This window comes from Scyliorhinus torazame, chromosome 7 (genome assembly GCF_047496885.1).
Source record: "Scyliorhinus torazame isolate Kashiwa2021f chromosome 7, sScyTor2.1, whole genome shotgun sequence".
Lineage (NCBI taxonomy): Eukaryota > Metazoa > Chordata > Chondrichthyes > Carcharhiniformes > Scyliorhinidae > Scyliorhinus > Scyliorhinus torazame.
Window position 1 is genome coordinate 153,186,356 of NC_092713.1, and position 13,572 is coordinate 153,199,927.

At 42.7% G+C, this 13,572-nt stretch overlaps 1 protein-coding gene across 2 annotated transcripts in view; it reads left to right on the forward strand.

Annotated features, from left to right (window-relative positions):
• atf6 (activating transcription factor 6) overlaps positions 1-13,572 on the forward strand; it is a 540,099-nt gene that overhangs the window by 104,654 nt on the left and 421,873 nt on the right. For both annotated transcript variants that reach the window (XM_072511677.1, XM_072511678.1), the window contains exon 8: positions 11,955-12,140. In XM_072511677.1, the coding sequence (XP_072367778.1) occupies positions 11,955-12,140 (186 nt within the window). The remainder of the gene's footprint in view (positions 1-11,954; positions 12,141-13,572) is intronic.

Here is a 13,572-nt window from a genome sequence, read left to right on the forward strand (position 1 = left end):
CCCTGCCATTGGGTCCGATACGTATAACGGCAGGTCATCCGCGCATAACAAGACTTTATGTTCCACTCCCCTCCGGACCAGTCCTTTCCAGTCTCTTGAAGCTCTCAGAGCAATTGCCAGGGGCTCTATGGCCAGCGCGAACAGCAGTGGAGAGAGAGGGCAACCCTGTCTTGCCCCGAGGTGCAGTCTGAAGTAATCTGATGTTGTCCTATTCGTCCTTACACTAGCCTCTTCTATTCAACCCATCATACCTCTGCTAGAGATGAAGAGTTTCATGTTTACAATTTTTGAGGAGGAAATTGAACAGTTGGTATTTTTATGGTTCGAAAAATGTTTTTTTTGTTATTTATTTGTTATAATTTGCTGATATTTGGCGCATAGCACAGTGTTTGAAAATCTATGTCTGGTGTAATTCTGGGATTAGGATGTAACTGCGTTTTGTCAGCGAATCACTATGATATCTGTGCATACTTGTGATCAGTGAAGCAAAAGAAACTTGGTCCCAGTCTTAGCCAATTTGTCTAATGTTCATTAGAAGTACTTGCTTGTCAGTTATTGTTTCAAGAGTGTTTGTATGAGTGACATTGCGTAAATGGGCTTGGATATTACAAATTAATCAGTTGACAACTATCATCATGAGTGCTTTAAATTTACTGCACCATATCTTTCAAGCAGAGTGAATGGGAAGATGAGAACTTGGCTCAGCTATTATTGGATGGCAGTTTTCTGTGGAATTGGCAAGTCATCTGGCCTTATAGCTTGGTAGTCTTGACCCCGCTTTTGCTTTTAATATGGATTTTTTTCTATGTTGGGAGCATGGAGAGTTGGAAGTCGCACAGGTTCTGGAAACATATCTAAAACTTTGCACATTATATGAAAGACAAGAAGCAAGAGAGTACACTCTTAAGAGAGTACAGTCATTTTGAGGGAGAGTGTTACAATGGGACCCAAGCTCTCAAAGCTTCTTTAATCACCCAGGCTACTGTTCTTTTGGCCCACCAGGTGCAATATAGTCTATGCTTCATTTCTGTGTCTCAATAGAAAATGGCAGAAGAAGTCAAAATGTATATTTAATTGATGTCTACATTACTCCGCCTTGCATGGCTATTTATTGATTTCATAGACCCCAGAACAAGTGAATGAAAGTGCTTCACAGAACCCTAGCTTGGAACTGAACAGGATATTGAGTTTCTGCACAGCTAACTGATATATTCTCAAAATATACGTTGTTATTTATTTGAAGATATTTTTGTATTGTGTTGAAACTACTCCACGGGAATTGTTTTTGCACTTCCAAATCAAAATTATCCAGATGCACTTAGATTTTAAAAGCTACTAGTGTTTTTATTCTTTGAGGGCAAGTTGCATTTTAAGCTTTGTGATTTATATAGATCTCCATTTCACCACAGAACCAGTTGAAGGAAAAACTGCCAATAGACAGTTAAACTAAACTTAGGCGTGAGCCCTCATTTTGAGCGATCAAAATGATTGGTTTCAAGGTTTCTGAAAATGACGAGAGGGTCAAAGCAGAAGCTTTAATAAGATAGGAGTAGGTCTGAGACTACTGAAGGCTCCATTGGCAGTGGTGACGAAGAAATGGGGTCGCACAGGAGGCCAGGAGCAGAAGACTAAACAGCGTGGGCTGGGATGTAGGGTTACACAAGGCTGTTGAGAAATGAGGCATGAGACCACTGTGTGATTTATAAACTAGGGTGAGGATTTGGAATTAAATATATATGGTACAAGTGAACGTGCTCACTTTGATAATGTTAGGGCCAATGGAAACTAGGACAAATTGCAACAATGAAGTTTGGACCAGTTGGAATTGAGGAATAGATTTGGGAAGCCGTAAAGGAAGGTAAATGAGAAATTGACCCTAGGGTTAATAAAAATGTGTGCTGTAGATTCAGCAATGGCATGGATTAATTAAAGAGTCAGGTGGATGTAAGTGATCTTCATGCTGGGTTTTTGGTTTGAAGCTCAGCTTGGAGCTGAACAGGATATTGAGTTTCTGCACAGCTAACTGACCAACAGCTTGGGTGGAGAAGGTATTGTGGGGACAGGGTCGCATGTGGAGCATGCTGATGGATTTGTTATTCAGATTTAGTCAGTATAGGTTTGGCTCTGACAATTTACAATTAATGAAAGTATTGACTTATCCAACACATTGATAAACAATTTGATTGTGATTGATAGAGGTCAGTGCCTTGAGACTAACTGGTGGAGACTAACTCCATGCTTATGGAATGGTATCAAGATGCACCGTCAAAGGATGGAATAATGCAATGGCTTTGGAGCAGAAACCATCATCATGCCACTGGCGACTTTTGCCCACTGTAGCCTCCTGATTGAAAGGATTTAAACTGGAAGTGGTGCAAAAGGAGACCGCAGCGGCAATCATATCAGTATGTTATTTAAATGGAGAGTGGTACAGAGAGATTTGGGTATCCTGGTACATGAATGGCAAAAGTTACGATGCAGGTAAAGCAAATAATTAAAAAGATAAGTGAAATGCTGTTGTTTCTTGCAAGGAGAATGGAATATCAAAGTAGGGAGGTTTTGCTACAGTTGTTGGTTAGATCTGCAGTCCCATCTACAGTGTTGGTCTCCTTATTTGCAAAAGGGGATAATTGCATTGGAAGTGATTCAGTTGACTGATTCCTGGGATGAAGGGTTATCTTGTGAGGAAAGGTTAGACAGGTTGGGCCTAAATCCATTCAAGTTTCAAAGAATGAGAAGTGATGATTTGAAATGTAGAAGATTCTGGGGAGACTTATTACAGTGGGGTAGACTAGAATTAGAGAACACAGTTTAAAAATAAGTTTCCCTTCTGTGAGGGAAATTAGATTTTTTTTCTGAGGCTAGTTCTCTGTGGGATTCTCTTACCCAGAGTGCAGTGAAGGCTGGGTCATTGAATATTTCAAAGACTGAATTAGTTAGATTTTTGATTGACAAGGGTTTGATTGGTTATACAGGGCAAACAGGAAAGTAGAGTTGAGGCAACAGTTGGATCAGCCATAATCTTATCAAATGACGGAGTAGGCTTGAAGGGACGAACGGCCTATACCTGCCTTTAATTCATGTATATATTTGTGTCATGTCTTGAAGGCCCTTTAGAAGGAGAGAGAGCTTAAAGGAGGATGCCAAGGGGTTCAGAATGAGATCAGATATTAATGTTCCCTGAAGAGACAAGTACCAGCATCATGAATATTTGCTGAATCATGTGCAAAACACTGTAGACAAGAGTTCAATCATCTATATCTTGCCCATACCATGGAAGAATGATTTGTCACTTGTTTACCCAGCCACTTAAATGCACTTTAAATGCCATCAATCCCATTTGCTACCTGGTTTTATATTTTTGCCCAATTGTATTGCATGAGTTGTACACTACCTAGTAGCATTAATGATTGATGTGATCAGGAGGCACCCAGTATTCTTCTGCACATCTATTGATTAGTGTGAACAAGAGAGAGTGGGGGCTCATCACATCATACATTAATAATGCAAATCCTGCAGATCCATTTAGTTCCTACCATGTGGTGTTTCCCAGTTACTGACCCTTTTGACTCTTCAATAGCAATTGATTCACTGATCATCTGGTCTTCAACTTCAAAATTTTTGTTGCCTTTGCACAAAATTAGTTGCTCCATTGTTATTGTCATAGCTGCAAGAGACCCATTTGAACTCCAGGACAGCACTGCAGGAGTTCCTCGGGGTCGTGTCCTAGGCCCAACCATCTTCAACTGTTTCATCAATGAACTCCGTTCCATCTTAAGATCAGTAGTGGGGATGTTTGCAGATGACTGCACAATGTTCAGCAACATTCACGACTCCTCAGATAATGAAGCAGTCCATGGCCAAATGCAGCAAGATCTGGACAATATCCAGGTTGACAAGTGGCAAGTTACATTCACGCCTCACAAGTGCCATGCAATGACCATCACCTACAAGAGAGGATCTAACCATCACCCCTTGACATTCAAAGGCATTAACATTGCTGAATCCCCCACAATCAACATCCTCCCTAACAGTACAGTGGGTGCATCTTCACCTCAGGGACTGGGGCGATTCAAGAAGGCAATTCACCACCTTCTGAAGGGCAACAAGGACGGGCAATAAATGCTGGCCCAACCACATCATGTAAATTATTTTTTTAAAAACTCCACGTCTGAAACTTGCATCCTGCTTGTGTGATTTTCAAAACAGCACAGGTTAATCTTGGTGGGCCAAGTTTAAGAATTGTATTATAAGGGAAGCCTGAAATATTCTTTCCAGGTGTAGAAAATTTTAAAGTTAGCAAATGTTGTCACATGTGGAAAAAAGAGAAAGACTGCACACTTGTGAAGGTTATTGTTGCATAATACAGTTACACGTATTGATGTTTGGATGTTATTTCACACTCCTAAATCACTGAGTATTCTCCTTCCAGTTAAAGTCCTTTCTTCCTCCCGCAACCCTCCTCTCTTAACTTTCCAACCCATTTCGTAAATACCATGCACTTTTTCCATGGCCATCTGCTATACTGTTTCAGAGTTAAATGCAGTGACACGTGTAAGAGCAGTGCATATAGATTTGCTTTTCTAGTTTACACTTTTTTGTTGTGACTCTCCCTCTGGCACAATGGCTTAACAGGGCTCTGGGTGTTGCAGGAATTAGCAATGTGTTCAGGAATGGCCTACTGAATGAGCACAGGGCACTGACTCACCAATGCATCACTTGGCTGGCTGCTTTTAATGTTTTGAGTAAATTTAAAGATGTTGTTTGAATCATTAAATATAAATATAGCATACCAACAACTGCTGAGGTTCACTGTGCCCGATGGCAGCAGAGTGACTGGGACTTGCTATGCATCATATCAGCTGATTGTCTCTGCTTTAGCCTGAACAGATAGAGAACTATGTGTGGATATTGTTGCAATAAAGGTTTTTTGCCTGATGTGGGCTGACCTGTGCAACTCCACCTTTTCTGATTTAATCCCTCAGCTTGTATTTAGTGCTGGGGGTGGCTGACAAATTGCCGATTAATTGATCAAGGAATGCAGTTGTCCCAAAGTTGTGAAAATTGTTGTTGCGTGGCTCCTGTAGCCAAACCTGGGGTACAGAGTCCTTCAATTTAATTCAGAAAACGGCTGTCAGAGCATCTTAAGATGGGGCCAGGAAGAAAAAGATATGCTCTTTTATCAAGAGTGTTGCAGTAACTTCACAATATTTTGTAAGGAACAGATGCATAAAAATCTTAGCTGGGGCTTGTGATCACATGTATAAGTTGTTGTTTTATCATTGGTTCTGTTTGCTGAGCCGACTGAACCTGCTTAAGTTATAACTAGCACTGTGTAAATTCTAGTTCCATTCTGTCAGGGTATATGAGAAAATAGACTGACAAGAATGCAGTAAACTAACACAGCCCTTTACCCGTGGGAACCTAGATCCAGTTCCAACCCAAGGTTTCTTCATTCATTTTCTCCTTGCCAAATGAGCCATAAAAGTCTTAAGATAAAGACACTCTGAAGATAGCCTCCCTTGTGCTGGTGATGAGATATGTGTCAAACACACTTCCACTCTGGCTGATTAATTTCTGCATTACATACAATTACTGGCAGTCAATGAATACTAACGCTTTTATATCAAGATGCTTAAATACTGTGTGATGTTACTATTATATCCCACTGCAAAGTTCTATAATGGTTACAAATCAAGTAACGGGTGTCATTGCTGAATTGCTATGAAACTGAATCCCAACCCAAAGTTGAGTTCAAATCTTAACATGTCAAATTGTGAAACTGAATTGAATAAATGTGCATACTTGGAGTTTGCCGCCATAAAAAAATAGCTGTGAAAGCTGCCAGATTGTTCAGATAAACACGATGAATTGACTGATTGTGAAATGCTACTGATCTTTGAGTGGATCCACACACCTTTCAGACCTAAGTGTGACTCTTAGCTCACATTTGTGACTACCTTTTGATGTTCTCAAGGTATCTAGGAACTCCTGTTTAAAAAAAACCCAAAGAAAACCGAATGAGTATAACAGAAATCCAACAGAAAGACTGTGGACTGTAATCAGTGTCTGTCTGTCATCGCCAATCACTTGCAGCTCAGCTTCTCTCCAAGGCTGTGTTATCATGAAAATGCATGCTGAGTCGAATATCAGAACCCCAACCCAAGTAGCATGGACACTCATTTGGAGTCTCATTTTCTTTCAGAGTCAGTTTGGGAACTGGCACCTGATTTATAATTCAGTCTTGCACTGAAGCTAAACTGCTAGCATGTGATTTGCAACCTTGTTTGTCTCAAAGATGTCATGTGAGAGTATCTTTAAGAAATGGGCGTTTTTTATAGAATAGCTGTAGTGGGTGTACCTTTAGGAAATGGGTGTTTAATACTGCAGTGATGTCAGTGTGGGTGGAGCTGGGCTGTCTGTCTGCTTTTACTTTTGCTTTGGACTTGCAGCTACAGGGTGTGTTTTGGTTTCATTTTGAGAGCTGGATAGCTGCAGGCAAAGCAAGCAGCTGTAAGGATCTCTGCAGGCTACAGACTGACTTCAGCTCATTTGGGGATTTCAAAGTGGTACATGTCTCAGTAGAGAAGTTAAACCTGATGTCTTTCTGTAAAAGGGTTCTCTTTTTTTTGTCGTATGGATGTTGCAAGGAAAGATTAAGAGTTACTTCTTGGGTACTGTATTCTTTGGGGGATTTATTGGTGTTGATAGTTGTTGAGATGTTTACTGTGGGTTTATAAAGTGTTAACTGGTTTCATGAATAAACATTGTTTTAATTTAAAAGTACTGTAAATCTCTGTTACATCACACCTATAAGGTAGGCCCTTGTGCTCCCCATAACCACAATCTATTAAATGTTGTGGGTCAGGTGAACTCCATGATACACTTTGAGGTTCTCTTAAACCCTGGCCCATAATAAAGATGAGAACTTAATTGTACCCTGACTTCCCTTTATCAAGTTAAAAATATATTGGCAAAACATTTGTTGCATCAGCAGATTCAATAATCAGGTAAAAATGCATGCAGGTATATTATCCCCATTGGGAATACAGTGAGTTAACTCGGTGGTGTCTGTTGTGCGAGCGTTGCAGAAAGACTAATTACTTTTAAAAAGATATTTGGATATCCTGTGACTGACTGGAGAGGAAACACGTAACAAGATTTCAAGTTTCAAGGCTTCTGCTGTAACAAACAAACTGGAAGTAACATTGACGAAACAACTGTTTTCAGGCAACTTATTCTGTAAACTACAGAAAGAGTTTCCAATGTGACTAGTAATGCGACCGACAGCCCCACGTCAGCTGGGTAACCCCTCATCCAGGCAGCGCAATATTATTCACATTATATTCTATGTGCCCTGTTCTTGCCCATTCACTTCGCCTGCACAGACCTATGCCACGGTAGCATAGTGGTTAGCACAGTTGCTTCACTGCTCCAGGGTCCCAGGTTCGATTCCCGGCTTGGGTCAATGTCTGTGCGGCGTCTGCACGTTGTCCCCTTGTGCATGGGTTTCCTCCGGGTGCTCCGGTTTCCTCCCACAGTCCAAAGATGTGCAGGTTAGGTGGATTGGCCAATCTAAATTGCCCTTAGTGTCCAAAAAGGTTAGGTGGGGTTACGGGGATAAAGGTGATAGGGTGGAGGCGTGAGGCTTAAGTAGGATGCTCTTTCCAAGGGCCGGTGCGGACACGATGGGCTGAATGGCCTCCTTCTGCACTGTAAATTCTATGAAATCCCTGAATTGACTTTCACTGTGAGGGTTACTGTGGTGATTGCGTCTTTCTATCCCAAACGCGACAAATCTTTCAACCTTCTTTAATTCCTCGCAAGTTTGGTCTTTTCAGTCTGAGCACAAGCTCTCCCCTGCGTTCTGTGTGATGAACAATTTTTTCTGCATCTAGTACTGGATTTGCCTCTATTTTCCTGCTAATTTTTTGATTTTTTTTATAAAGTGTTTTTATTGGTATTTTCCAGTTTTTCAGAGTAATGGCTGAAGTGTGTCTGATGTTTTCAAATAAAGTTGTTTCCTATTTCCACAGCTTCTTACATGTGGTTTCCCCATCTGCCTCATCCCCCTCCCCTTCCTTTGTTGATGGCTGAGTATCCCTCTTAATGATGCATTCTATCTTTGGCGTCACACACTGCGTTTCATTTCTTCCTGTTGGGGTCTTTAGTTTTTTGTCATTGGTGGGAGCAGGGGCGGCTGAATGGCCCCGCCCCCTTTACTTTTACCTCCTGTGTTCCGCTCTCCCCTTCCCCTCCTCCGCCTCTTTCTCTTGTGTGTTTCCCTTGTCTTCCTCCCTCCCGTCCTCCCTTCCGCCCTCCTCTACCTAGTCGCTGTTTGCCTCAAACAGGTCTTGGAACAGGTTGATGAATGGTCCCCACGCTTGGTGGGAACCCTCGGATGGTGTACTTGATCTTCTCCAGGTGGAGGAATTCCGAGAGGTCTGCCAGCCAGTCTGCGACATGGGTGGTGCTGCTGAATGCCAGCCGAGCAGGATTCTCCGGCGTGCAATTAGGTTTCATGTTTTCAGAGTGGCCACCACCACTGGGTTGGATGTGTACTTTGTTGGGGAGGGGGGGGGGGGGGGGGGGGGGTGGAGGAATGGGAGTGCTGCCGTGGTGAGAGCTCGGAAGGTCATTCCCTTGCAGGAGGTCTCCTCCAGCCTTACCCATTCAGAGTTTGGCTCTCGTACCCATCCCCTCACCCTCTCGGCTGTGGCTGCCCAGGGATAATACTGTAGATTTGGCAGGGCCAGACTGCCCATGTTTTTCCTCCTTTGCCGTGTTGTCTTGGGGATTTTTGGGTTCCTCCCCCGCTCGCACCCACACGCGCGCGCGCGCAAGTGTGCACACACACAAACGGCAAAATCATTTTGCCCACTTTGTGGAAATAGGCCTTCGGGATGAAAATCAGTATGGATCTAAACAGGAAGAGGAACCTCGGCAGTACGTTCATTCATTTTTTGATTCTTACAGGTGCACTGAGAGCTTTGGGGGATATCATAGGAAGTCCTGCAATCCAACACTGCAATGGCTTGCTATGGATACTTTGCTTCCCAAAGCCCATTTCTATGGCAATATACATCATATAACCCTTGTATCTAGATAGAAATGACACTTGGAACTTCCTCTAAACACCAACTCCATTCTAGCTTGCCATTAAGTAGATAGTTTAAAGTCTAACTGTTTATAAAACTTGACATTCCCAATGCCTGCCTTTGAGACTTGAAAACTTAACAGTCTGCCCGGAGTCAGCACAAATGTTCTTGCCATTGTCCACAAGTGTAGATATCTTGCATCTTCTCCGTAAGTCTCTATTTGTGTTCATTTTGCCCTCACAGCAAACAAGCCACCCAGGATTGTTGTTGGAAAGCATCGATGCAAACATCGCACAGGAAGTTTAGTTTGTTTGCAGTTATGCTTGTGGCTTTTATGGTGAGCATGACCAAAGACCATCAGATACCCTGATGATGAGCAATGAGGAAAGGAACAGAAAGCACAATTCGTATTCAATTGCTAAGAAAGTAGAATTTTTGCATAAACCTGACCATGGTGTGTCTTGAGAGACAGTTGAGTGAGGAGTATGGGGTGGGTATCACCAGCATATCTGATATAAAGACGCAGAAAGGTAAATAGTTGAAATATTATATTGGAAGGGAAACACAAAAGTTAATGAATAATAGGAAAACTCTGCATATGTCAAAAAATGACGAGCATGATCATGGATTTGTCAGTGCAGGAGTGAAAGATTTCTGCTGACTGGCCCATTGATAATGCAGCAAGCCAAGATGTACCACAAAAAGCTGAGGCTTGAAGGTGCACGTGAATACACAATAGGATGGTTGCAGAAATTCAAAAAGTACCAAGAAATCAAGTTCCTGAAAGTTTGTGATGATAAAGCATCTGTGGACTCTTGACACAGGTGAGAAATTTATTGATGAGTTTGCTGTGCTAATTTCAGATGAAAATCTTTCACCTGAACAAATTTTCAATGCTGATGAAATGAGCCTGTTCTGACAGTAGTCTCTTAGAAAATGCTAGAAATGGTGTGGAGAGTGCACCAATGGGTGTTAAAGACAAAAAGCATAGGTTGGCTGCCCTTGGTTGTGCCGATGAAGCTGGCAAACACAAATGTAAATTGGCTGTACATGTGCCAGGTGCTTCAGGGGTATTCGGACATTACCTGTTCAGTAAGAGAGCCTGGGTAACCAGGGACATGTTTTCTGGTTGGTTTTGCAACAGCTTTGTGCCAGAGACATGTGGATATTGTTGGATAGCTGGATTGAAGAAAACTAAAATCATGTGGCTCCTGGACAAGCTGTTCAGCTTATAGCTCTGCTAAACTGTTGGTGAAGAACAATGTTTTTGCTGCTTACGTTACCCCAACTCACGAGAAGCCATGAATTCAGCTGACGGACCAAAGTATTTATCGGTCCATGAAATGTAAATATAAAGACTCCTTCTTGAATCGTATACTTGGTTCTGTGAATAGAGGCCTGGGGGTGGAAGGCTTCCAAAAAGAGCTTATGGTTAAGGGCACCATCTGTGCATCTGCTGGTGCCGAGTGCCTTGTTGATAACGACATGTTATCAACAACTGACAGAAACTTTTGCTCTCAACAATGTTCATTGAAGGTGATAATATTGAGGAAGACTTTGAATGTTTCAGTGTGAATAACGGAAAAATCTGATTGATCAACTCCTTTAATATGCAAAAGGTACATTAACGGGATGTGTGAATTCGCTGGAGACCGCAGATATCAAGGAAATGTTAAACATTGCTAGCAATGCTCTTGTTGTGCATTCTTTGACTGATGGAGAGATTGCAGAAATGGTGTTGCATAAAGATCAACTTGATAATAAAAGTGATGACGAAGAAGTCACGGTGGATATGGTCGAGAAAGTGCCCAGAGATAACACAAGATGTGTGACGGGTTGATAGATGCACTTGAACCCCATATTGTAGAGCAAGTGCCCATAGATAGTACAATACTGAGTTGATAGATGCACTTGAACCCCATATGGTCGAGAAAGTGCCCATAGATAGTACAAAATGTGTGACGGGTTGATAGATGCACTTGAACCACATGCACTTAGCAAGAAATAGGTCAATCTATAAAATAAAAGACAAAACGTATGAAACAATAAGCAGTGTTACTGAGGCAGATGAAGCTGGCAGAAGTATTCAAGAATGCTTCCCAGCAAAGTACATCGACCTCTGCACCCTCCCCTACAAACAGAATTGCAGATGGAGCTACAGATGGGAACTTAATGCAGATACCCTGCATTTATTATTGAGTGATGCTTCTTATTTTTCTAGCCATTTTATTGTCTTTAGACTACAGCTAGCCTAGTATTAGGCTACAAATGCAAATGGGCGTAGTCTTATATGTGGCATCCGAAAACCAAAATGATCTGAAACCCCGAGGGTTTCGAACAGCGGAGACTTTACCTGGATGACATTATTTTTGATCCTCAAGTGCACTTTGGATGACTTTTTCCAATATCTCATGGTTGAAACTGAAAGCAGATGTCAAGACAGAGATCAGTAGATTTTTGGATACTCGGAGAATTAAACGATATGAGGATATTGAGGAACCGTGAAGAATATCAGTCATCACAAACAGCAGAGCAGGCTCGAAGGGCCCGATGAACCTATGTGGATCTATAGATTATGGAACTGCATTCTAAAAAAACTGCTGTGTGTAAAATAGCCACATTTAGGGAACCAAACGATTGCTTGAAATTGATGGTTGAGTTTGAAATCAAACTTGAGGGGGCAGTTAAGAATCAAACACAGCAAAGTGGTTGACTCTTAACTGCCCCCTCAAGGGATGGGCAATAAATGCTGGCACAGCCTGCGGCGCCCATGTCCCATGAACAAATAAAAGAAAAAGTTTCAAATTACACACAGGTTTCAGTGATTCCACCCAGTTTTGTGTTGCTATCTAATAGGTAAATGCACTAAGACGACAGGAAAGAATGATTAAGAACCGTGAATCAGCATGCCTGTCCCGGAGGAAGAAGAAGGAATATCTACTGAACTTGGAGCACAGGCTGACGTCCGCACTGTTTGAAAATGCGAAGCTTAAGAATGAAAATGGTTCCCTTCACAAACAGCTCCAGGATCTGATGTCGGAGGTAAGTGATGTTCCAATTGACTTTGATGCAGAACAAGTTTGAGTCAGAATATTGAGTTTGCTGTGGGTGGAAGAGCTGACTTTGGGTCATGAAGGTCAGGACTGTGTGAAAGAACAGATGAAGACCTAACTTCACTTTTAAAGGTGCTGAGGGATATTTTAACAGAAATAGTGAAAACATTTCCAAAAGCGCTTTGTTCAGTTACAACACATCTCAAATGTCACAAACCACTTCAAGTGCAATTAATTACTTTGAAACGTGGTGCCTGTTAAGTCTACAAATTTTTTTAAAAAATAAATGTTTTTTAATGATTTTTGAACAAAGTATATTTGCCGTTATGTACACAGGATATGATATATATATATGTATATAGAAGGGAAGGGCACACACACACACACAAATCACAAAGGGAGAGGAGAAAATTTAAAAAAACAGCAACAATCCGAGAGAAGTACAAAATCAAATAATGTAACTGGTGGGGTATAGTGCACCCACCCAGCCGCAGCAACTCTGTACACTTGGCAAAATTATTTACACACCTAAGTAGGCATCTGTTTGTGGGGGGGGGGGGGGGGGCTAGATATACATTTGGGTGCCGGAGAAACAATTCCGGAGGGCACTCCTCGAATGGGTCTGGTGTTGGTGTTGTCCCTTGCTTCTCCCGGACGGATTTCGCTGCCGTTGTCGTCTCGTGCTCACCTCCGCTTCAGCCGGCCCTCCCGTCTTCCGCCTGTATTCTCCTTTTTCTCTGTTCCTGTGGATGTTAAGTTAGTTAACGTTTCCCTGCCTCCTCCTCTTTCCCCCCTCCCACCACCACCACCACCCCACCTACCTCCATGGCTCTCTTCTATTGTTCCCTGTGTCGTCCCCCGCCCTGTGGTCCGCCTTTCCTTCATCTTAGATTTAGCTGTTGTCCCCCCCCCTCCGATCTATCTCCCCCTCTCATGCTTTGGTTGCTTTCCCCTGGTTCTTGGCTACCTGGCTATTCTTCTGCTTGTTTATTGAGCACAAACATGTCCCAGAACAATTGGGTGAATGGCTCCCACGTTCTGTGGAAGCCGTCGTCTGACCCTCGGATGGCGAATTTGATTTTCTCCATTTGGAGAGATTCCGAGAGGTCGGACAGCCAGCCTGCAGCTTTAGGTGGTGCTGCTGACCGCCAGCCGAACAGGATTCTACGGCGGGCAATCAGGGAGGCAAAGGCAAGGGCGTCTACCCTCCTCCCAGGAATAGATCTGGCTGATCTGAAACCCCGAAGACCGCCACTTTCGGGCATGGCTCCACCCTCACTCCCACCACTTTGGACATTGCCTCGAAGAAGGCTGTCCAGTACTCCACAAGTCTGGGGCAGGACCAGAACATGTGGGCGTGGTTGGCTGGGCCTTCTTGGCACCGCTCACATCTGTCCTCCACCTCCGGGAAGAACCTACTC